This window comes from Megalobrama amblycephala, linkage group LG1 (assembly GCF_018812025.1).
Source record: "Megalobrama amblycephala isolate DHTTF-2021 linkage group LG1, ASM1881202v1, whole genome shotgun sequence".
NCBI lineage: Eukaryota > Metazoa > Chordata > Actinopteri > Cypriniformes > Xenocyprididae > Megalobrama > Megalobrama amblycephala.
This window is the reverse complement of record NC_063044.1, coordinates 25878526-25903821: the sequence shown is the minus strand read 5'-3', so window position 1 is coordinate 25903821 and position 25296 is coordinate 25878526. Positions and strand designations below refer to the sequence as shown.

The 25296-nt window shown below is 40.1% G+C and overlaps 1 protein-coding gene across 2 annotated transcripts; it reads right to left on the bottom strand.

Annotated features, from left to right (window-relative positions):
• Positions 1-8486: 8486 nt before the first annotated feature.
• LOC125265810 lies at positions 8487-23695 on the bottom strand. Of its 2 annotated transcripts, none has more exons than XM_048186318.1 (6): positions 23495-23695; positions 22718-23008; positions 16617-16937; positions 15912-16052; positions 8950-8993; positions 8487-8625 (listed from the first exon to the last, which is right to left on the bottom strand). In XM_048186318.1, exons 1-6 carry the CDS (start codon positions 23538-23540, stop codon positions 8575-8577), a joined length of 894 nt encoding a protein of 297 aa, XP_048042275.1. In that variant the 5' UTR covers positions 23541-23695; the 3' UTR covers positions 8487-8574. The 2 variants fall into 2 exon arrangements, with proteins under 2 accessions (XP_048042275.1, XP_048042267.1); XM_048186310.1 differs by having other exon boundaries at positions 8950-8996; positions 23495-23674.
• Between the last annotated feature and the right edge of the window lie 1601 nt (positions 23696-25296).

Below are 25296 nucleotides of genomic sequence, written 5' to 3'. Positions count from 1 at the left end.
AAGTATAAATGAAATGAAATTAACATTAATTTAAATATCTGTAACTGTCAAACTGTTTTAGTTTAGTGTGATAACAGCATAATTTCACATAACAGACATTTAAGGTCACTTACTGTTGGTTCCAAAGGTCTGAGAGCACATTGAAGATCTATTTCATTAAGTTAGCTTTGTATCAAATGATATGAAATGAAAATGAAGTTCTTGGTACATGTCAGACTAGCTAATGAATTGTCATCTGTATATATCAGAAACTGCAAACTAAATTCATTATTTTTTGTTGTTGTTGTTCTTCTTCTTCTTCATTTCTCTTGTTTTATATGCTGCTGTGACATGAAGCAAAGGAAAAGTCAGTGGTGGTGGGAGGATCTGTCACTCTCCCGTCTGACCACTTTGATGCTAAAATTGAAACGGATGATCTTATTCTGTGGACATTTGGAGCTGAAAAGAGTCGTGTTGCTACAAATGCTGCAAGGCCAGATAAAACTGATGAGAGATTCAAAGGCCGAGTGGAGCTGAACGAGGAAACTGGATCTCTGACAATCCATAAAATGAGAGCTGAAGACGCTGGATATTATAAACTACAGATCATCAACAGCAAAGAGACCAAAGGCAGGAGAGTAAATTTGATTCTCAGTGGTGAGTAGAACAATATTATTATATTAACTAACTATACAGTATATTGATTTATTCAATATTTCTGGTCCTCAAATCTGATTGGTCGAGCAGCGTTCCAACAGTGTGTTCCTCTTGTTTGCATGAGTGTTTATACCCAGTGGTTATTTCAGTGTATTTATAAAGTATGGGAAAATATACAGTCAGTCAGACAGTCATTACAGCAAAATAATCTCAGGCAGGAACGGTTCACATTCAGTGAGCTTGTCTGCAAGACTTTAAAATGGACAAAACACCATATAAATATGTGACCCTGGACCACAAAACCAGTCTTTTTCTATTTGTTGCAATAGCCAAAAATACATTGTAAGGGTCAAAACAATCGATTTTTCTTTTATGGCAAAAATCATTAGAATATTAAGTAAAGATCATGTTCCATGAAGATATTTTGTTAATTTCCTACTGCAAATATATCAAAAATGTATTGGATATGAGTGGATATGCATTTCTAAAATATTGTCCTAACAAACCATACATCAATGGAAAGCTTATTTATTCAGCTTTCAGATGATGTATGAATCTCAATTTCCAAAAATTGACCTGACTGGTTTTGTGGTCCAGGGTTACATATTATAATTCAATAGTCTTACAGTGTTTTGTGAGGAACAAACTAAGGGCCAGATTTACTAAACAGGGTAAATTAAAGTGCTGCTGGGAGTTTAAAGTTCTTACTGACAGTGCACAAATTAAACAACACAGACGCAGCCAGATCATTTTTATAATGACCAAAAACTATACAATTTAAATATATTAAGTATAAATTAAATGAAATTAACACTAATTTAAATATCTGTAACTGTCAGACTGTTTGAGTTTAGTGTGATAACTAAGTCTGAGAGCACATTGAAGATCTATTTCATTAAGCTTTGTATCAAATGATACAAAATGAAAATGAAGTTCTTGGTAAGACTAGCTAACAAATTGTCATCTGTATGTATCAGAAACTGCAAACTAAATTTCTGCATTTCTCTTGTTTTATGTGACATGAAGCAAAGGAAGAGTCAGTGATGGTGGGAGGATCTGTCACTCTCCGGCCTGACCAGCCCGTTGCTGAAATTGAAACAGATGATCTTATTCTGTGGACGTTTGGAGCTAAAAAGAGTCTTGTTGCTACAAATGCTGCAGGGCCAGATAAAACTGATAAGAGATTTGAAGGCCGAGTGAAGCTGGATGAGAAAACTGGATCTCTGAAAATCAATGACATCACAGATAAAGACATTGGATATTATAAACTACAGATCATCAAAAGCAAAGAGACCAAAGGCTGGAGATTCAATGTGATTCTCAGTGGTGAGTAGAGCAACATTATTATATTAACTCGCTTTATGGTATATTGATTTATACAATATTTCTGTTCCTCAAATCTGATTGGTCGAGCAGCGTTCCAAGAGTGTGTCCTCTTGTTTGCATGTTCATGTAAGTGTTGTGGAGCACATCGAAAATCTGAACTCATTTCATCCTGGAATTAATTTAAAATTAAGATTTTGAAAAAGTTGTTCTTGTAATGAGAAATCTCTCAGACTTTATATCCAGTGGTTATTTCAGTGTATTTATAAAGTATGGGAAAATATACAGTCAGACAGTCATTACAGCAAAATAATCTCTGGCAGGAACGGTTCACATTCAGTGAGCATGTCTGCAAGACTTTAAAATGGACAAAACACCATATAAATATGTGACCCTGGACCACAAAACCAGTCTTTTTCTATTTGTTGCAATAGCCAACAATACACTGTAAGGGTCAAAACAATCGATTTTTCTTTTATGGCAAAAATCATTCGAATATTAAGTAAAGATCATGTTCCATGAAGATATTTTGTTAATTTCCTACTGCAAAAATATTAAAAATTTATTTTTGTGAGTTGATATGCATTGCTAAAATATTGTCCTAACAAACCATACATCAATGGAAAGCATGATATGAATCTCAATTTCAAAATACTGACCCTTATAACTAGTTTTATGGTCCAGGGTTACATATATAGTCTTATGGTGTTTTGTGAGGAACAAACTAAGGGCCAGATTTACTAAACAGGGTAAATTAAAGTGCTGCTGGGAGTTTAAAGTTCTTACTGACAGTGCACAAATTAAACAACACAGACGCATCCAGATCATTTTTATAATGACCAACACAATCTACCAAGAGCAGTGCAATTTAGCGTCTGCTTTAAAGGGTTAGTTCACCCAAAAATGAAATTCATTAATACTGTCATTAATTACTCTGCCTCATGTCATTCCACACCTGTAAGACCTTCATTCATCTTCAGAACACACATTAATATATTTTTGATGAAATCCGATGGCTCCGTGAGGCCTGCATAGACAGCAAGATAATTAACACTTTCAAAGTCCAGAAAGGTACTAAAGACACTTAAAACAGTCATGTGACTGCAGTGGATCAACCTTAATGTTATGAAGAGACGAGAATACTTTTTGTGCGCAAAAAAAATCATATCTAGTGATGGGCGATTTCAAAATACTGCTTTGAATCTTTACAAATCTTTTGTTCCGAATTAAATTGTGAAATGTAGATCTTTTTTTAAAGTTGATTTGACAAAAAAATATTACAAATTGAAGCAAATAAATAACAAAAAATACTATAAATCCCCCAAAACTGCACAACTTTACAATATTACGTTTGTTTAAAAAACTTACATTGCTACAAAATCACATTTTATTGTCTGGTAATGTAAGCTAGTTGGACAGAAATGTGAATTGTTGCCCATTGTGTAATAGCATAGCAAGCAACATTGCATAACATAAGTGATAGGCCCTATATTTTATTATTTGCTTACTATTATTACGATATGAGTAATAGCTGCATACATGTCTTTATCTTTTGCATGTTTCCCCTCTTCTCCTTTTTATTTATCTAAATCGGCCTCCGGTGGCTTAGACATTTTTCCATAATTTAGTGTTGATTTAGAACTTGTCCCACTCCCCTCCAGACATCACTTCATCCCTTCTTCTTGTATACTTTTTATTGAGAGCTCTTCTACGGGGCTCTCACAGGGCGACGTGATATCATTGACATTATGTGCAAATGAGCCCATGCCTTAATCTGCCACTGACTGGTTTTAAGGAAAAAAGGTAAGCTACTCGGCTAAGTACATTTGGCCGCGTCAACATTTTCTAGATCATCCATATTTCAACCCAGTGTCATGACAACACGAGGTCCCACCAGGAATTCTCCGATTAGCCAATCATCACTGAAACATCACTGTCATTGTCTCTGTATTTCAAATTCCACAGGGAAAGAATCAGCGACTGCAGTACAAGGGGAGGAGTTGACTTCAGTTTGAGATAAGACACACCCACCAGTGTCAATCACTATGACATCATCAACATGTGAGCACCATATGCAACACATCTTTCCATCTTGTGAAAGTGAGAAACCTGTTTCTGTCGAGCTGTTAAACGTGCGGGTAAAAAGCTTCTTTGGTTGGTGGTTGATGAAACTCTTTCATACATCATTTCACTAATGTTACACGTCATGCATGTTGCTTTATTAACAAAATATTGCTTTGATTCTCACATCTTTGATATTGTGCAATCGTAAACTGCAAGATTTCATATAAGATGTGGGAATCACTGAATGTGTTGCTTTGATGAATCAAGGAGTGGGCAGTGCAATGGGGATTCTTGACTGAGAGAATTGAGCGCAATGGTCAAACATGTCCGTCTAGTGAGTGTTTACAGAGAAAAACTATGGAAGAGCAGCAGAGACGAGCTCTGTGAACTAGCCTTGAGGCTTAGAAACTCCTGCAGACACTGAACTCAAGATCTGTAAGATCTCACATTAGGCAGTTTTTGGTCCAATAATCTGTTTGTTTCTAAATTAAGCAGATGGAAATCACTAGTTGTTAAGATGGTACCGTCTATGCAGTTCATTAGTGGTAGATTTCATCAGGCCTCGAGGGAATATCGAGCTGAGTATCATCAGAGTAACAATAAATGCAAACCCTCCTAAAATGTCTCCAAGGGGAAGCGTGCATTAGAGTGAGAATGGATTTGCTTTTATGATAACAGTCTGTTGTCAGACACTTTCCCTCTTACGCTGGTACGCGGCATGACAGAAGAGACCTGTCCAAAGACATGCAAACGGGAAGAGTTCAGCCTGATCACCTGAGCTTTTCAAAGATGTTTGTGATGATGATTATGAAGGTTTGCTTGCTTTTTAATCAATGTATGTAATCAGCTGTTTTCATATATAACAGAATATATATAATAAAGGGGACGTAAATAATCTAAATATCAAATTGGAATTCGCAGTCTCTGTGTTTGTGGCTGCAAAAAAAAAAAAACATAATTATGTTTTATCTTGTTCATATTACTTACACTGATTTACATCTGTATATACATATGTACCGTATGTATTAACCTACTGTAGTTCTGTTGCCTTAATGATAATGGATATTCTCCATTTTAAGGATTTTAATTGTCACTGGACAGTGTTGTGATGCAGTAATTTTTACCATTGCCTTTGCTATAATGTAATAACTCTTGTTGAATTTGTGCTGGTCAGGAAAATCAACTAATAACTAATATTATTCAATAAACTGCTCATTTTGACTCTCACTTCTTCTCCTGCCTCTGATTGATTGATTGATTGATTGATTGATGTAGTAATGTATTAAATGGAGCAAATATCACAGTGAGAGAGTGGTTAAAAACAGAATGTGTTTTCATATTCAGTCACAAGAGGGAGCTGAAATGGCACATTAGAAGAGTCATTGTTGTCAGATTTCACTGGTGATTTAAATATGAAATTCAATTGAAAGCTTGGCCCCATTCAAAGATTTTTTATTATTATTATTATTATTATTTTTTATTAGACTTTAAGACATAACATAGAACAATTACATGTTTAACATGACATCCTAAAAGATACTACATTTAAAAAAATGGGTTTACATTGCACAAGGAAAAAAATAGATACAATAAATAAATAAAAAATAACCAAAAAATAAAGAAAGAAAAAAAAAAAAAAAATACCATTTCAAGTAACTTCAATTCTTTGGCGTATAAAAGTGTATCTCTACATTTTTTTGTTATCAATACACTGGATAGACTCAACATACAAATAAAAATCAATCATAAAGACCTTCAAACAGGGTCTAGAATTATTTCTTTTACTTTTATGAATATGACATTTACCCAATAAAATCATAAGATTCATCATAAAATTAACAGATGGATTTTTTGATTCAAAATATAAGATAACATCTTTGGATGTTAATTCACAATTATAACCAAACTTCTGTAGAATATGTATAGACAAATCTTCCCAGAATGTTTTGGAATGGTAACATTAAAAAAAAAAAGATGTAGATTTTTTTCTGGCTGATCTGAACAAAATGAACATTTTTCATTAATATCAATAAATTTTGATAAAGTATAGTTACTAACATAAATATTATTAAGTACTTTCAGATGTATTTCCCGAGGTTTGTTAAATATACAAAACCAAAAGGGAAGCAACCAAGCTTTTTTCCAAATAATTTCTGGAAAACAACTGTTCCAGAAAAATTTCCCTCTAGGCTTAATAGATCTTTTTTCATAAAATATATTTCTAATAAATTTATTTGTGCATTTTTTACTGTTAATGTCCACCCCATTTAAATGAAGAGCGGGTTCAATTCTACAAGTGTTAAGGGACAGCATAAGGCTTCTCATTAACATCAATAAACCTTGGGGAATTGCATTTATTACACAATAATATTCTCTATATTTAATAGGAAATGTCCATTTTTTCATAACATTTTCATAGGAAAGTAACTGAGCTGATTGATCAAAAAGGTCAGATACAAAATAAATTCCCTTATCCATCCAATTCTGTAAATAAAGAGATTTTCGGTTAACTGTAATATAAGTATTATTCCACAAGATTGCTTTATGTGGAGAAAATTTATGCACATAACATAACTTCCAGGCCTTGAGAGCTTGTTGATAGAAATTGGATAATGCCACAGTAATGCAATTTGTTAGTAGAGTAATCACACATTAACAAAAAGCGTAAACCTCCAACCTTTTTAAAACATTGTATGGTATGAAAAACCATATTGAGTCTGATTTAAGTAGACAGTTTCTACTTGTGACTTGTGAAGGTGTTGCACCATATCACATTACAGTAATTAAGATGTGGTTCAAAAAGAGTTTTATACAACAAGAGTAGGAAGAACGTGTCTGATCTTATAAAACACCTTGACGCACTCCTTTTTGTGTTTTGAAGTGTTTGGATATAAATTAATAGAGCTATTAATACCACTATGAAACATTTCAATTATAGAAACAAATCTTTCCCCAAAACCAAAAGATTTTAGTGCCCTATAGATAAACTGATGCTCAATAGTGTCAAAAGCTTTGTGGAAATCGAGGCAAACCATTAAAGCCTCCAATTCCAACAAATTTGAATAGTCTAATAAATCCAAAATCAGTCTAATTTTCCAACTTATGTGTCGGCCAGCCATAAACCCAGTTTAACACTCATTTATAATTTCGTTTAGACCTCCTTTCAAACGAGCTGCAATAATATGAGATAACAATTTATAATCTACGTTTAATAAAGTTACAGGATGCCAATAATCCAAAATCAAATGATCTTTATCTGGTTTTGGGAGTAGGGTTATTAGCCCCTGTTTCATAGAAGTCGATAATTAATACATTCTTTATACATTTCGAATAAAGGATTTTCAATAATATCCCAAAAGCAGAGATAAAATTCAACAGAAAGACCATCTGTGCCTGGTGATTTTTTTATTTTTTCATTGAACGAATAGCTGTAACCATCTCTTGCTTCCTAAGTTTTTCATCACAAAGGTCTAGAAATTGAATAGAAATAGAAGGGATCGATTGCTTAACTGACGCGAAGAAGTCGGAACATTTATACAATTCAAATACAGATTCATATAACTTAGAGGATTCCACATAATTTGTAATCAGCTTTGGATTTGAAGTGGGTACATCATCAATTTTAAGAGAGGAGAGCATTTGTCTTTTATAATTTCGTTTCTCTAGTGAAAAAAAAAATAGCTTGTGTTCTTTTCCCCCTTTTCTAACCACTTAGCTCTAGAACGAATGAAGGCTGTATTAATATATATCTGATCAATTTCAGTTTTTAATGTCTCCAATCTTAATTTTTCATCTTCTGTAAGGTTATCTTTTTTCAAAAGTAAGTCTAATTCTGTCATAAGCACCTTTTTCCTTTTCCAGCTGATTCTTTTTAACTTGTTTACTAAAGTATACAGCAAACTTTAAATTTGAATAACTCCCATTTCTTAACATGTGAAGTTTGTTTACTCCCAAAAATATGTTGAGCTTCTTCGCGAACCTGGGTAATAAAGTCCTCATTACTAAACAACTTTTTCATTTCCAGTAGCCTCGCATACTATTATTTTTAATATCACAACCAGAGTGTACCAAAATAACCATTTTATGATCCGAAGGAGGTGCATGGCAATAAGTAACTTCAGTAACATATTGGACACAACCTGGGTCAATTAACCATAAATCAATCCTTGACTGCATGGATCTAGAGGAGTTACTCCAAGAATAACTCTTTTCATTAAAATTCAAGAATCTTCAGATATCCACTATAGAAAGATTGGTACATAGAAAGCGAAAAAACTTAAAGAAAAAACTTTAAACACAGATGCTTTATTCTGTATGAGTGTTATTAAACTCATCGCGGAGCTCCGCGCTGAAACCGATCATATGCGCGCTCCACGTCCACAATCGTATTTTACAGAAATCGCTCTGAAAAATGCAAAAATAACAATTTTTCACTTATGAATAACATTAATGAGTACCTTTAGTGTTTTCAATGATGTGCAGCCTATACATATCTGTTTACATCTCAAAAAAAGTGTTTTGGGGTTTCATCACCCTTTAACATACTTTTCTTCACTCAACAGCGGAATCTCTAAAATTCATTTGCATTTTTTCCTCTGGAACCTGAAAGGAAAATAGAGAAGATGTGGAGGTCATATATAGTCCAGTTATAGTCTTGAAGAGTTGATGCTGTTCTTAAAAATCAAGGAGGCCATACAAAATATTACATTTAGTTGAATTCATTTTTGAAACATCTCAAAAATCTGAAATTAAGATCAAAATCTGTGTACTCATTTATGCTGTGTGTTTATATGTGAATAAAAGTCTAAATTAAATCTGTTCATCATTAAAGCAATCATATTTCTTCACAAGACTTGGATTCATTTTACAATGCCTTTATGACCTTTCTGGATCTTCAAAGTTTTGGTTGCATGTACAACTACTCACCATGTGTAATAACACTGAATTCCTTGTATTTGGTTCCTCTGCTGCTGCTGATTTCAAAAAAAAAAAAAAAGGGGGGGGGGGGGGGTCAGAATTGAAAGAAAAAAAATCAGAATTGTAAGCTTTTGATCACATGGGGTTTCACACATTTTTCACATGGGAAACGTTCCAAAAGCACATTTCCCGTGTGCAAAACATGTTTCACATGTGATCCACATATGTTCACATGTTCAGTTTCACAAGTGCAAAATCACATGTATATGTGGTCACGTGTTTATGCACATGTGAAGTTTATGTGTTTTTTCTGTAAGGGCAAACTCGCAATTGTGAGGAAAAAGTCAGAATTATGAGATATAAAGTTACAATTAACTTATTTATTTATTTATATTCAGTGGCAGAAGCAAGCTTCCATAGTTAACTGTATCATTTTCAAAAACTTGCATCAAACAATTGCATATTCAGGGCCACATAAACTGCCAAAATGCAAAAAACATTTAATGTTTTTAATTTGAAAAGTGTGTCATGTAAAGAACCCTTATTTTATATACATTCAGACTCTAGATCCACATTAATCATGATAACAATGAAAACATCTTTTTCTCTCTGTACCGAGAGTCTGGGGTCCCACAGGGCTCCATTTTGGGGCCTATTCTGTTCTCTCTGTATATGCTCCCTTAGGACATATTTTTAGGAAATGTGGTATTTCTTTTCATTGTTATGCAGAAGATATGCAAATTTATCTGACTTTGAAACGAAAAAATACTTGTTCTTAAGCACCTCTATTGCAGTCTTGAGGAAATTAAGGCCTGGGTGGCACTAAATTTCCTTAATTTTAATGAAAAGAAAACAGAAGTTCCCTTTCAGTCGGTCACGTTCGATGTACGTCAGTAGTGACCGACGAATTGGGATATCGTTACAGAGCCCTATAGGGGTGTAAGAAAATATTGATACACATGAATATCGCGATATTATGTTTGGCGATACTGTATCGATTCTCAAAAACACTGTATCGATATATATATATTTTTAAAATTATTTATTTATTTACTTACTTACATCCAAGATTCGTGGCTTTGTGTTCGATTTAAACCACAGACTGTATAAAACCCAACCGCTAGATGTCAGCGTTATTTCAGAATGTAAACTAACGCGTAGCATTGAACCTGAGAGCTCGCTTAATATCCCGATGCCATCCGTGCTGCTGAGAGAGGCGTTCGATAGAATATATAGTATGTACTGCATGTTTTCCTCTCAGTAACAAAATAAACACACAACAAAAATGACAGCGGTGACGGCAGAAAGAAAGCATCTGAAAGAAAGCATCATAGCGATGTGGATATGTTTGCACCAGCTCTGCAGTTTAGTGCTTCAGTGAAGGCACGTTTATTTAAATAGCACTTTATACAATAGACTGCTTTAAAGCAAGTAGCTTTACAGTATTAAATATAAAACAGACATTCAGTCATGAAATGGATTATGCACTAGTTGTTAAATAGTTTAGAAATTAAAAACTGTTCTACTGTGTGAATCTTTAAAACATATACACTTAAAGAATACTGCAGTCACTTTATTATTTTCCCTTAGATTGCACAAAACAGTGATTAGTGATATAAATGCAAATGATACTGTATCGATTAAATAAAATAAAGTTGTAAGGTTTTATGCATATGGTGGTGTGTTCTTTATGACCCTTTTTTCTAAAATTAGATCCTCTTTCTAAAAAAACAGGAAATATCGCAATATATCACAATATATCGTATCGTAACCCATGTATCGTGATGCGTATCGTATCGCCAGATTCTTGGCAATACACAGCCCTAGAGCCCTATCACCTTCGAGTGTAAACTAAACGAGCCAATGAATTTTGGCGTGCGTGATTAATAGCACTCCGTCCCGCAGTGTGGGTATAAGTTCGGATGCAGATGCACACACACTTTGTCTTTCGTTTCGGAGCCAAGCATTTGTGTTCCTGCAAAATCGCCTTCACTGTGTAAAGCACGAGTCTCTTGGAGAGAAGAAAGCCTTCTTGTGAAGTCTGTGCTGGTGTTACGGCACTTATAGCGGCGGCCGCGAGCTACAGAGCTCTCAACTGCTGTTTTTACAGCAAAGCTGTCTTTGTCCGGTCGGTTTGCGATTTGGGTACCGGTTCCTTCTCTGTGTGTGTGACTGTAGGCGATCAGCGTGTACCTGCAGTCACACCGCGGCTGATCCCCTGTGTGCTTCAGCACAACACAAAGAGCTGTCTCTTTCCCCCTTCTAAAAGAGCTTCACAGACGGACACTGTTTCTTTTTCATGGTGTCATTCCGTCTGTGCTTTTCTGGAGGCGGTTGTTTCCTATCCTCACTGACGGCCACAATCACTTTCTCTCATGTCTGCTTAGCATGCTGAGACTGTGTTTGTGGGTGGTTCATGTTCTCTCGTAATGCCCACGTCGGCGCGTTGTTCGTCTTGCCTTTCTCATAAGGGCTTGAGTGCTCAGCGCGCCGTGTGTTGTTGAGCTGCCGGCTGACAGCGCGTGTTGCCATGGCAACCAGTGCGTTGTTCAGCGCTCTAGATGCGCAGTTGAGACTTGAGTTCCTCAAATGAGGTGGAGTCCCCTCACCTATTTCCCAATCTAGTTTCTTTTCTGAATCAGAAAAGTGTTACTTTGGTGAATAAGCCAGGGTGAACTGAGGATCACAGTAGGGCAATACCCGCCGAGCCAATCTCCATGGGCCCCCACTCCTCTAGCGCATCGCAAACATGCTGTGACTGTGTTCGTGGGTGGTTCATGTTTTGTAACAACATGGCCACATCGGTGCTCAGTGCGCCATGAGTCGTCCGGTTAGATGGCCATGTTCACCGTCCTACATGGCTGGTAGCTTCTGGGTGGATTGCTGGTCCTTCTCATGGGGGACCTAGCGTTTCAGTCAGGGCTCCAGCAGAGGATTAGATGTCGATTGCTACATTGGAGAGAGGGTTGTTGGGCTCTGGAAATGAAGATGAGGCTGAGGGTCCCACGGTTGTGATGTGTGCTCATGCTGAATCAGATTCAGAGTTGACGACCATGCTTTCCCGGGTCCCAGGGGGCGCATACTCACCGTGGCCCGCCCCCTGTCTTTTAGCCCCGATGTGCATGAAAAACTTGGCAGTATGGAAGCGTTTTGGTGCCAAATATGGAACACCAAAAGGGCCATAAACTGCATTAAAAGTTTTTCCTCTCTCACTACACTCGATGGTGGCGTGGCAGTGCTACGGGCACACCACCTCTGCCCTGCAGGTGTTTTGGTCTCCGGAGAGTCTGTGGAAGGCCAAAGCACTCAAGCAGGGTTGAGCTACGCATGATGCAAGTCACAATGCAGGCCCCTGGCCAGACGATGTCCACCATGGTGGTGTGCTTGCAGAGGTGTGAGATGCCGTCAAAGTGTGCTTTCTCGATGCTCTCATCTCACAAGCTGGCCTAAAACCCAGCCCGCTCAGTCCACAGCCAAGCCAGGTGGTTTGCAAGAAGCGGTCCTGAAACAGGCAACCTGGAGCAGAGGTAGACAGTTCTTCGGGAGACGATGCCCGCATCGTTCCCCCCCCCCGGAGGAGGACCGGGTTGAGAATTTTTGGTTCCGTTCTGTTCTGCTGCTGGCTCGGTACCTACGAATTAGAACTGTTTCCCAGTCCTGCAGGTCCCAAGAGGGCATGGCTGGTGGTGTGCGACGCTACACCTCGCCATCCTCAGCACCCTCTCACCTCGCCAGCAGGTGGCAGTGTGAATGTCGAGGCCGCCCCTTCTGTGTCGTCTCCCATTCACCGTCATCCATCAGAGTCTGACCCCACTTCAGGCTGCTATGCCGTCTGAGTCAGGTCCCAGCACTCTGCCTCACTGCCCCATGCCGGGTACGTCTGTGGTGCTGTTGGTCCCACTGGCTTGAAGTCTGGAGGCCTGGTTAGCGCTTCCCAGCCCGTCCCGCTGGCTCATCCATACTGTCAGATTCGGCTATGCGATTCAGTTCGCCTGGTCTTTCCAGCCGATATGAAGTCAGGGTTTACAGCCCCTACTTCATTGTACCAAAGTAAGGCGGTGGGTTACGGCCAATCCTGGACCTGCGAGTCCTGAATCGGTCCCTTCTCAGGCTGCCGTTCAAGATGCTTACGCAGAAATGCATTTTCAAATGCATCCGTCCCCAGGATTGGTTTGAAGCGACCGACCTGAAAGACGCGTCCTTTCATGTCTTGATTCTGCCTCGACACAGACCCATCCTACGGTTTGCGTTTGAGGGTCGAGCATATCAGTACAAAGTCCTACCCTGGGGCATATGGCATCTGCAGCCGCAGTCACGCCGCTCAGATTGCTTCATATGAGCAGGTCTTGCTAGTGGCTCCTTATTGGCCCACTCGGATCTGGTTTTCGGAACTGATGCTCCTCGCGACAACACCTGCTTGACCCATTCCTCTGAGGAAGGACCTTCGGACTCAGAGACAGGGAACCCTCTGGCACTCGTGCCCGACCTGTGGAAATTCCATGCGTGGTCTCTGGACGGGACGCGGAGGTTCTAAGTAATCTCCCCCAGTCGGTTGTAGACACTATCAATTCCGCTAGAGCTCCTTCTACTAGGAACCTCTATGCGTTGAAGTGGAACCTGTTCGTCAAATGGTCTTTCTCTCACCGAGAGAACCCCCGATCATGTTCAGTCAGATCTGTGCTTTCCTTCCTGCAAGAGGGCTTGGAGCGAAGGCGGTCTCCCTCCACCCTCAAGGCCGCTATTGCCTCACATCACGATGCAGTTGATGGTAAGTCTTTGGGGAAGCATGACCTGATCGTCAGGTTCCTGAGGGGGGCGAGGAGACTGAATCCGCCTGTGTTGAGTAAAAACAACACAGAATGTGTTGAGTAAAAACAAAATGTTGTGCTTTTTGCAAAATAAAGAATACTAACATGATGTGTGATCTGTCGTCTCCCTCTGAACGAAGTCCAATCTGATAGTTCTCAGAAAAATAACTGTAACTTAGTGAATACTAATCACAAAAAAATAAACTTATGTCTAAAGAAACTTTGAAATGTCAGGTTTTAAATCGTGTAAGTCAAATCGAAAACAAAAATTCTGTGTTTATGTAATCTGTATGAAAAGAGACTTGTCAGACGCCCGTGATTCAACTCATTATCCGCTAATGCGGCCACATCCACGGAGCGAGCGCTATTCAGACGCAAATTCTGAGGCAATACATGTGTACATCGTCTCAATCGTGTATTTATTGTCTTCAAAAGTGTTTATCTGGATGTTAAAGGCATGGTTAGCGACCTCTGGAAGACATGCCGTTAGTTCCTGGAATGTCCTGTTCTTCTTTAGATGAATTTGTGGGCTGCAAGTATGAATTGAAAACACTTGTGCTCATAGTAATGACAATGAATATTAAATAAATATAACTCCTCTGTATAGAAAATTGACATAAGCATATGAGAATCCAATATTTCTCCAAATGTGCATGCTTTTAAACTAAAAGCCTATATTCAGACTCTTTGCATCACAGAAATACATTATATTTTAAAGTATAATATAAAACCATTACTTTATATTGTAATAATATTTTTCTGTATGTTTCATATATCATGATGAGCTTGAGACATCACAGAAGGTTTTTTTCACAGCCTACCTGACTGAAATGCCTCATTAATATGCAAGTCATTTCAGCTCATTACTATCCAATTCTTTTGTCTTCACAGGTGAGAATGGCCCATTATTCAGTGGTGATTCACGCCTCCACGCATACTGTGTTTCTTGGCAAAAAGTGTCTTACAAAAACTAAATCAATATATTGTTTTATATGAAGGCAGCATAATTTTTACATAATTTTGAAGCAAAAACTCTAGTTTACAACCTCCAATACCCAAAAGTCTTGTAAACACAGATTTACTATACTTTTTTGGCCTTATTTCAGTGACTTAAGTTTTTTGTTTTTTCAATAACCACGCATAAATGTTATTCCTTCAAAAACACAAACATGTACATACATGTTCCTCACATATTATGGTAGCCTAGTTTGTGCTGAATACAGTGTAATGACTCTTTTTCCATTAATATGTTTATGAACAACTGAAAAAAGCACAAATGTCAGGGCATGTCAAAACTTCTCCAGGCCCCAAATCAGCCTCAGACTCCAGAGGGTTATTCTAGTTTTTTTGAGACAACTCACCAAAGGTGAAATCTTTCCTGTCTTTTAAAGACTTTCAAAGAATTGTTCATATTTTTATTTAAACTTGCCTGGATTATGTAATGGCCTCTATAACATTTTGGTATTTGTTTTTAAATCTCTGAATTTTTTAGCACCTAAATATCTTTCTGACTTGATCAAGCTGTATATGCTACGCTAAGAGCACTTAGGTCCGCTGACCATTTGCTTTTAGCTGTCCCACGGGTAAAGTTGAAGAGCAGGGGTAACCGAGCCTTTGCAGCGGCGTTCCAGAAGCTCTGGAATAGTCTGATCCTCTACATTAGACAGGCTTTAAATCAAGCCTAAAAACTTATTTTTTATAGTCTGAGCTGCTTTCTTTTATTGTTCTTATTGTCTTCTTTTGTGGTGTTGACTGTTTGTATCACTGTTATATTTATTCTTTTGTGTGTGTGCAGCACTTTGATAAACACCTGCTGTTTTTAAAAAGTGTTTTATAAATAAACTTTGAGACTGTGTTTTTGACCAGTGAAAATTGAGCTTTTTGAAGATGTTCTTGCTCTCCAAAGTGAATAAATTTGAAAACAGTTTTTGTGATGTGGACCGTAAAAATGGAGGTATTTGATGATGTATGTTTTGTCACGTGACACATGTGTACCCATAGATATTTAAGGCTGTAGCAGCATGTTGTATCTGGTATTTAAGAGGTTCAGTTGCTGTTCAGACGTCAGAATGAGAAGGAAATCTGAAGTAATTTTGACCATGATCCACTTCAGCACAATAAAGCTCATTATTTTTCTCTTGCTGTATCAGCTGTAATACTCACCGTTTTGCCTTTCTCGTTTAGAGATCTTACAGCGATAGCATAAGACAGCAGAAACTGCAGCAACAACAGCAAACACTGGCAGCAGAACGACAAAAACTGTTTGTGTTACAGCATCTGGAGGCAGAACTGGATAAAATGGTCCTGTAATGATAAAGACAGACAGTCATTAGTTTTCACAGATATCTGATAAATAATCATTACTTTAAAATACTTACAGTAGCAATGAATATCTATCATAAACTACTCTGATTGGCCACGAGGATCTTATTTCATATAACAGCACAGGAACGTTTATCATAAACCTGTCTATGTTCAGTTTCATTTCCTTATTCTACAGAACGACTGATCCTGCTTTGACTTGTTTTGAGTTATAACTACTGGTGGCATGAAACTAAAAATATCTGCTCATAATGTGTGTCAAATCAAATGTAAGTCAATCACTGTTCATTTTTATAGTACTGTGGTATAAAATCAAAATGGGTTGTTCTGAATATCAGTCATGTGATCACCTGCGGCCCAATCACAGTTGTACAGATTATATACAGAACAACAGCATGACTGTGATATTGAGAAACTACAACACTGTAAGACTGATGAACACATTATAACTGTATTTGCTGCACTTTAAAACTCAGTTTAATTCAATTTATAAAACAAAAACACATTTAAAACTATTTATTCTGAAAAGTAAAAAAGTATCCTCACCACAGATAACAATATTGAATACTGTATATGGGTTCCAAGAGCCTTGATCGATCTCTATTTCATAAACTCCAGAGTCTGTGATTGTCATGTTCTTGATGATCAGAGATCCAGTCTGATTATTCATCTTCAGTCTGTCTCTGAATCTCTCGGTGTCATTGAGGGGATATGAGATATCATTACTATCAATTTCAGCAATGATTGAGCCTGAACCTCCAAACCTCCACTTTATACGATTAAATTTCTCTTTTAAACAAGCTTCTAGAGTGACAGAATCTCCCTCCATCACTGACACCGTCTTCACTTCATCTTCATCAAACACTCCTGAGGAACAAACACAAACAGTCAATCAGAGATTAAACTCATAAACACTGCTGGTAATGTTACTGTACAGATATTACTCTGACCATAATCTCATTTGATAAACTCAATTTGACAGAACAGACTTGATAAAGTAATATGAGATCTGATATGATATTATGCTGGTCAAGTCAAATCACCTTCATTTTTATAGTGATTTATACAATATAAATGATTTAAAGCAGCTTTACTGTGATGAATTCTGAGGAGTGACAGAAAGTCTTTATAATCAAGCACTCAATGTGTTTTTCCTCTTTGGAAAGTCATCAAAACTTTCATAGAAGCTCAAGATTTTGTTCTTTTGCTATTGGAGCAAATGGGAACACAAAAAATACTGAACAAAATTATATTGTGGCAGGGAGGGCGTGGTTCAGTGAAGTCTGCAGCAGGAGAGGAAGTCGGGAGACGCATGGTGAGTGAGTGGGTTAATTGTAAATCACGAACACCTGTTTCTAATTCCAGTAATTGGCACGGAGACAGGATAAAACACCAGGAAAAGCAGGAGTGTGAGAGAGAGAGAGGGACTGCTGACTGAGAGACACTGGGACTGAGCTGGAGAGCATTACTGGAGTGAAGCCCGTCTGTGGATGTGGATTGTTTATTGTGCGTTGCACAGACTTTTGTTTGGACATCTTGTTATTGAAATAAAAACTCAGTCAGCAGTCAAAGTCGACCCTGTCCTCTTCCTTCCCTACGAACTTGAACTTATTACACTGGTGCCGAAACCCGGGAAGGAAGAAGGGAGCCGCCGCCATGCACTCGACCTCTGCCCAGCCGTTTGCGGAGATCATCTCATCCCTCGCGGTCATGCAACAGGAACATCATCAAGCCCTGCTGGACCTGCGTATGGATCAGGAGCGCCGCTTTGAGGCCATCATACAGGTCCAGCAGGAAGACCGCGAGAGGTTCCGGAGCTGGATTGACCAGGAGGTTCGTGCTAAGACCACCAGCACACTCGCTGCGCCCACCCACCTGCCACTGAATAAAATGGGGCCACAAGATAACCCAGAGGCCTTCATGGACTTATTTGAAAGATCGGCGGAGGCTTCTGGGTAGCCCCGGGGGGAGTGGCTGGTGCGCCTGATCCCCCTGTTATCAGGAGAAGCGCAGGTGGCGGCGCAGCAGCTCCCTGTACAGAACCTCCTGGTCTTCGACGATCTCAAGCGGGCCATCCTACAGCGCGTCGGCCGGACCCCAGAACAACATCGCCAGTGCTTCCGCTCATTGGGGCTGGGGGAGTCCGGCCGGCCATTCCTGATGGCCCAACAGCTCCGGGACTCCTGCCGCAAATGGCTGCTGGCCGATGGAAGCGACGTGGAGCAAGTCATCGATCGGGTGTTATTGGGACAGTTTACCACTCAGCTTCCGAAGAAAACGGCCGAGTGGGTCCAGTGCCACCGGCCCACGTCACTGGATTCGGCCATCCATCTGGCAGAGGACCATATGGTGGTGTGCCCAGGGGTCGGCGAACTTTTACCATCAATCTCTCTCTCTCCTTCTGTTCCCCTCTCTCTCTCTAGACCTGTCCCTCTCCCCAGGTCTCGTCCGCCTGGCCAGCCTCGTGTTCAACTTGGATCAGTTTGTGGATCTAGAGCCCTGCCCAGGGGGGCGGGACTGTCTGCTGTCGGGCTGGACCCCGCATCTGTTTCTCCCCTCTCTCCGCACCAACAATTTAACCCACTCTCTGCCACGAGAGCGGCGGGTAGGTCTGGGCCGGTCTGTTGGCGTTGCGGGGACCCGGAGCATTTCGAGGACAGGTCTCCTGTCATTGAGGTGGGGACAATGATCCGGGTCCCGGACGACCCGCAGACTGCCCCTGGTCAAGCTGGCCGGTACCAAATACCTGTGTATACCTGAGTATCAAGGGGGGTACCTATCAGGCTTTGGTGGACTCAGGTTGTAACCAAACCTCCGTTCATCAAAGCCTGATTTCGTCCGGGGCATTGGATACAAGCCGCATGGTTAGGGTGTGGTGTGTGCACGGTATGTGGTGGAATATCCTATGGTGCCAGTTATTATTCAATTCAGGGGTCAAAAGCATAGTGTTGAGGTGGCAGTTAACCCGCACCTCCGGCATCCGTTAATTTTGGGAACCAATTGGCCAGCGTTTACTGAATTATTGGGGGATTTATGTACGGATGCCTCTTGGGGAAAAAATGCACCGGAGAGGAACGCGAGTGTGCAGGCGGGAGAAACTGATCTGGGACCACTGGGTACTGCCTCAGGGGAACAGAGCGAAATTGAGAGAGAAATTGAGAGAAATTGAGCGCGATGATTTTCCCCTGGAGCAGTCTCAGGATGAGACGCTGAAACGTGCGTTTGAACAGTTCACTACCATCGACGGTCAGCCTCTCCATCCTGGACAACCGCTTACTTATCCATATTTTGCAATTATAAAAAATAGGTTGTATCGAGTGACCCAAGACGCTCAGACAAAAGAAGATACAACCCAGTTGTTAGTTCCTAGGAGCCGCAGGGAAATGCTTTTTCAAGCGGCTCATTCTAATCCAATGGCGGGGCATTTAGGACAGGTGATGACACTAAATCGCCTCATGACCCGATTTTTTTGGCCGGGCATTCACGAGAATGTGCGCAGGTGGTGCGCGGCTTGTCGTGAATGTCAGTTGGTAAACCCACCGGCCACCCCAAAAGTGCCTTTGCGCCCACTTCCATTAATGCAGGTCCCCTTCGAGAGAATTGACATGGACCTCACCGGGCCATTAGAGCGATCAGCACGAGGACATCGTTTTGCATTAGTCATTGTGGATTATGCAACACGATATCCCGAAGCAGTGGCTCTCCGCAACATTTCCGCTAAGAGTGTTGCTGACGCACTGTTTTCTTTAATCTCCCGAGTGGGGATTCCCAAGGAAATCCTCACTGATCAGGGCACGGCGTTTACGGACGGGCTGGTCGAACGTTTTAATCGCACGCTTAAAACAATGATTCGTAAATTCGTACAGGAAGACGCCAAAAATTGGGATAAATGGTTGGAACCTCTGTTGTTCGCTGTGTGAGAGGTCCCGCAAGCCTCCACAGGGTTTTCCCCCTTCGAGCTTCTCTATGGTCGTCAGCCTAGAGGGGTGTTAGACGTCATAAGAGAGGCTTGGGAGGACGGACCGTCTCAATCAAAAAACGAAATTCAGTATGTGCTGGACCTGAGAACAAAACTCCACACTTTGGGGCGGCTTTCTATGGAGAATTTGTTACAGACCCAGGACAAACAGAGCCGGCTGTATAACAGAGGGACCAATTTGCGTAAATTTGCACCGGGAGATAAAGTGCTTGTATTACTCCCAACGTCAAGTTCAAAATTACTTGCAAAGTGGCAAGGACCATTTGAGGTCACACGGCAAGTTGGAGAGCTCGATTATGAGGTAATACGCTCAGATAGGAGAGGAGCACGTCAAATTTACCACCTCAATCTCCTTAAAAAATGGAATGAGGGAGAATCAGTGATGCTGGCGACGGTGATTAGCGGAGAGGATGATCTTGGGCCAGAGGCAAATATAAAAAATGAATCTCTCACACTGGCCCCAGGGGGAGATCACCTCTCGCCCTCCCAGCTCATAATCAAATTACAGGCAGAGTTTGCTGACGTGTTTTCTCCCCTACCTGGTCGTACAAATTTCACTCAGCACCATATCGAGACAGAGCCGGGCGTGGTGGTTCGCAGCCGGCCATATCGATTACCTGAACACAAGAAAAAAGTAGTTCAGGAAGAATTAGGAGCGATGCTTGAAATGGGGGTAATAGAAGAATCCAGCAGTAACTGGGCAAGCCCGATAGTTTTGGATCCCAAAACGGACGGCTCAGTTCGGTTCTGTGTGGATTACCGCAAGGTGAACGCTGTGTCGAAATTCGACGCGTATCCAATGCCATGGGTGTACGAATTGCTTGACCGGCTCGGTACGGCTCGCTTTTATTCGACATTGGACTCAACAAAGGGATATTGGCAGATCCCCTTGTCGTCATTATCCAAAGAAAAGACAGCTTTCACAACGCCGTTTGGATTACACCAATTTGTTACTCTTCCGTTCGGGCTGTTCGGGGCACCGGCCACCTTTCAGCGTCTCATGGATAAAATTTTGCTGCCCCATGGTGCATATGCCGCTGCCTATCTGGATGATATTATTATCTTCAGTAATGACTGGCAGCATGCAGCATTTGAGGGCCGTCCTGAGATCGCTGAGGGGGGCCAGGCTCACGGCCAACCCGAAGAAGTGTGCAATTGGGCGCGTGGAAGTAAGGTATCTGGGCTTCCACTTGGGACATGGACAGGTGCGTCCCCAAATTGATAAGACAGCAGCGATTGCGACCAGTTCCTCGGGCTGGCGGGATATTATAGAAGGTTTGTACCTAATTATTCGGCCCTCACCAGCCTGTTGACTGATCTAACTAAAAAGGAGGCACCAGATACGGTCCAGTGGACAGAACTGTGCCAGCAGGCGTTTACCCAGGTGAAGGCTGCTCTATGTGGCGGGCCATTGCTTCACTCTCCTGATTTTTCTCTCCCTTTTTTGTTGCAGACTGACGCGTCGGACAGAGGGCTGGTTGCTGTCCTGTCCCAGAAGATAGAGGGGGAGGAACGGCCGGTGCTGTACATTAGCCGCAAGCTCTCTAAGAGAGAAGCTAAGTACAGCACCGTGGAGAAAGAGTGTTTGGCTATTAGGTGGGCCGTCCTCACCCTCCGCTATTATCTCCTGGGACGGGAATTCACCCTCTGTTCGGATCACGCTCCTCTGCAGTGGCTCCACCGCATGAAGGATACCAACGCGCGGATCACTCATTGGTATCTGGCTTTACAGCCTTTTAAGTTCAAGGTGGTCCACAGGCCGGGTGTTCGGATGGCTGTGGCCGATTTCCTCTCCAGAAATGGGGGGGGAGGGGGGCTTCCCGGCCTGAGTCGGGTGGTGGGGGTATGTGGCAGGGAGGGCGTGGTTCAGTGAAGTAGGAGAGGAAGTTGGGAGACGCGTGGTGAGTGAGTGGGTTAATTGTAAATCACGAACACCTGTTTCTAATTCCAGTAATTGGCACGGAGACAGGATAAAACACCAGGAAAAGCAGGAGTGTGAGAGAGAGAGAGGGACTGCTGACTGAGAGACACTGGGACTGAGCTGGAGAGCACTACTGGAGTGAAGCCCGTCTGTGGATGTGGATTGTTTATTGTGCGTTGCAGACTTTTGTTTGGACATCTTGTTATTGAAATAAAAACTCAGTCAGCAGTCAAAGTCGACCCTGTCCTCTTCCTTCCCTACGAACTTGAACTTATTACATATATATATATGGGATAAAACTGCACATTTTAGAGTGGCCTTTTATTGTGGCCAGCCAAAGGCACACCTGTGCAATAATCATGCTGTCTGATCAGCATCTTGATATGCCACACTTGTGAGGTGATGGATTATCCTGGCAAAGGAGAAGTGCTCACTAACACAGATTTAGACAGATTTGTGAACAATATTTAAGAGAAATCCTATTCCTTTTGTGTACATAGAAAAAGTCTTAGATCTTTGAGTTCAGCTCATGAAAAACAGGGGCAAAACAAAAGTGTTGCATTTATAATTTTGTTCAGTGTATTATCCATTCACCACTATAGAAGTTTACTAAACTACTTCTGAAAAATGAGGAAAGGCTCCATAAATAATGAATATTTGCTTGTTGAACATTGAATCTGGTTTCATTCCTAAAACAAAACAAATATGAAATTATTTAAATTTCTCTAATAAAAAAAGCATTCTCACCATGGACAGTAACAATGAATGTCCTAAATAAGGTCCCATAGTTGTGAAGATCCATAAATAGATGATAAAGTCCAGAGTCTGAGATTCTCATGTTGTTGATGGTCAGAGATCCAGTCTGATGATTCAGCTCCAGTCTGTCTCTGAATCTCTCATCATTAGTAATGAATGAGTCTGAATATCCAAACTTCCACATTATTAGATTAATCTGCCCTCTTAAACGAGTGTTTAGAGTGACAGAATCTCCCTTCTTCACTGACACTATCTTCACATCATCTCCATCAGCTCCAAACACTGCAGAACAAACACAAACATCAATCAGAGATTAAACTCACATCAAGAATCAAGACAAAAGAGCTAACAGACAAAACATTATAGATATTTTGACAGAGAAACATGGTTCAGTGTTTTTATTTTGCTTTCTAAAACATTGAAACACTTATTTTAGGATCATATTTCCATGTGTGAATATATTTCTCCAGTTGTTGTTGACTCTTGCTGATATAGTCACTAAACTGACATGCTCTATACAGCAGTTACAGAATGAGTGAACAAGTGAACAACTGCTCCGACTGTCTGTCAGATTTTAAAATGCTGCTTTGAATGAAGGTGTTTTACTGAATGTGCTGTTACATGTGCTTAAAATGTGTCTTTAAAAAACTTTAAGTAAACAAAACAGCAATTGCAAAAGAGCAAATAATGTTTTTATTTGCTAATGAACTACAGCTAATGCTAAGTGCTCAAAGTGAAACTGAAAGTCAACAGAAATCACACACTTACCACAGATTATTAATAAAAACACAGAGATTTTTGAATAGTTCTTCATATTGTTGTAGATTCCAACTATATCTGAAAGACTGTGGAGAAAAAGAGAAATCTATCTTCTTCTTCTTCCTCCTCCTCTTCTTCACACTGGATCTGAAACTTTAGTAAAGCTTTACTGCCATCTGCTGTTTGCATCGAGCCTTTTCACTCTCAGACTCAGAGTCAGTCAAGGTAAAGATAAAGATTAAAATAAAATAAGATTAAGTTAAGAAAAAGACAAGAAGAAAAATAAAATAAATAAATAATAAATACATAAATTAATTAAAAACTCTTTAAATTATGACTTGGCAAATTCTTTCCATACTAAAAAAAAATACAAAAATAAATTTTAATAAACTAAACATTAATCATGGATTACAACATACACTTTCTAACAAAATATAACACAGAAACATAAATGCTATTTAAAAATATTTAATTGAAATAACAGGTCTTTTTGTGCATATAATCAACATTACAGGACAAATATCACAGAGAACGTTGTTCATCAGGGGATATCAATATTGGGAAATAATACAGGAAATAATATTATAAAAATATAAAATTACTCCTTTACAATATTAAGCCGAGACATTATTTAACACAGAACACATTAGAAAATATTATCTGATTTTGCAGATAGTTTGTTTGATCAGCAATTTCTGATATGAAAGTGCAATCATTAACTTCTTCATTATTGTTCAGTCATGTGATCGTTGAAACAATTAATGTAGGTCAAAGGGTCAAAAGTCACTCATCATACACACCATAACAGTCTTGATCTATTAGACAGTCCCTCCAGGATTTTGCAATGTTTTTTGACAGATTTTGTGGTGTTAATTTCCAGAAATTTGCAAAAAAGTTTTTTTTTTTATATACAGTATCTCACAGAAGTGAGTACACCCCTCACATTTTGTAAATATATTATCTTGTCATGTGACAACACTGAAGAAATGACACTTTGCTACAATGTAAAGTAGTGAGTGTACAGCTTGTATAACAGTGTAAATTCCCTCAAAATAACTCAACACACAGCCATTAATGTCTAAACCGCTGGCCACAAAAGTGAGTACACCCCTAAGTGAAAATGTCCAAATTGGGCCCAATTAGCCAAATTAGTCTCCCCAGTGTCATGTGACTCGTTAGTGTTACAAGGTCTCAGGTGAGAATGGGGAGCAGGTGTGTTAAATTTGGTGTTATCGCTCTCACTCTCTGATACTGGTCACTGGAAGTTCAACATGGCACCTCATGGCAAAGAACCCTCTGAGGATCTGAAAAAAAGAATTGTTGCTCTACATAAAGATGGTGTAGGCTATAAGAAGATTGCCAAGACCCTGAAACTGAGCTGCAGCACGGTGGCCAAGACCATACAGCGGTTTAACAGGACAGGATCCACTCAGAACAGGCCTCGCCATGGTCGACCAAAGAAGTTGAGTGCATGTGCTCAGCGTCATATCCAGAGGCTGTGTTTGGGAAATAGACGTATGAGTGCTGCCAGCATTGGTCAGCCTGTCAGTGCTCAGACCATATGCCGCACACTGCATCAAACTGGTCTACATGGCTGTCATCTCAGTAGGAAGCCTCTTCTAAAGATGATGCACAGGAATGCCCGCAAACAGTTTGCTGAAGACAAGCAGACTAAGGACACGGATTACTGGAACCATGTCCTGTGGCCTGATGAGACCAAGATAAACTTATGTGGTTCAGAAGGTGTCAAGCCTGTGTGGCGGCAACCAGGTGAGGAGTGCAAAGACAAGTGTGTCTTTCCTACAGTCAAG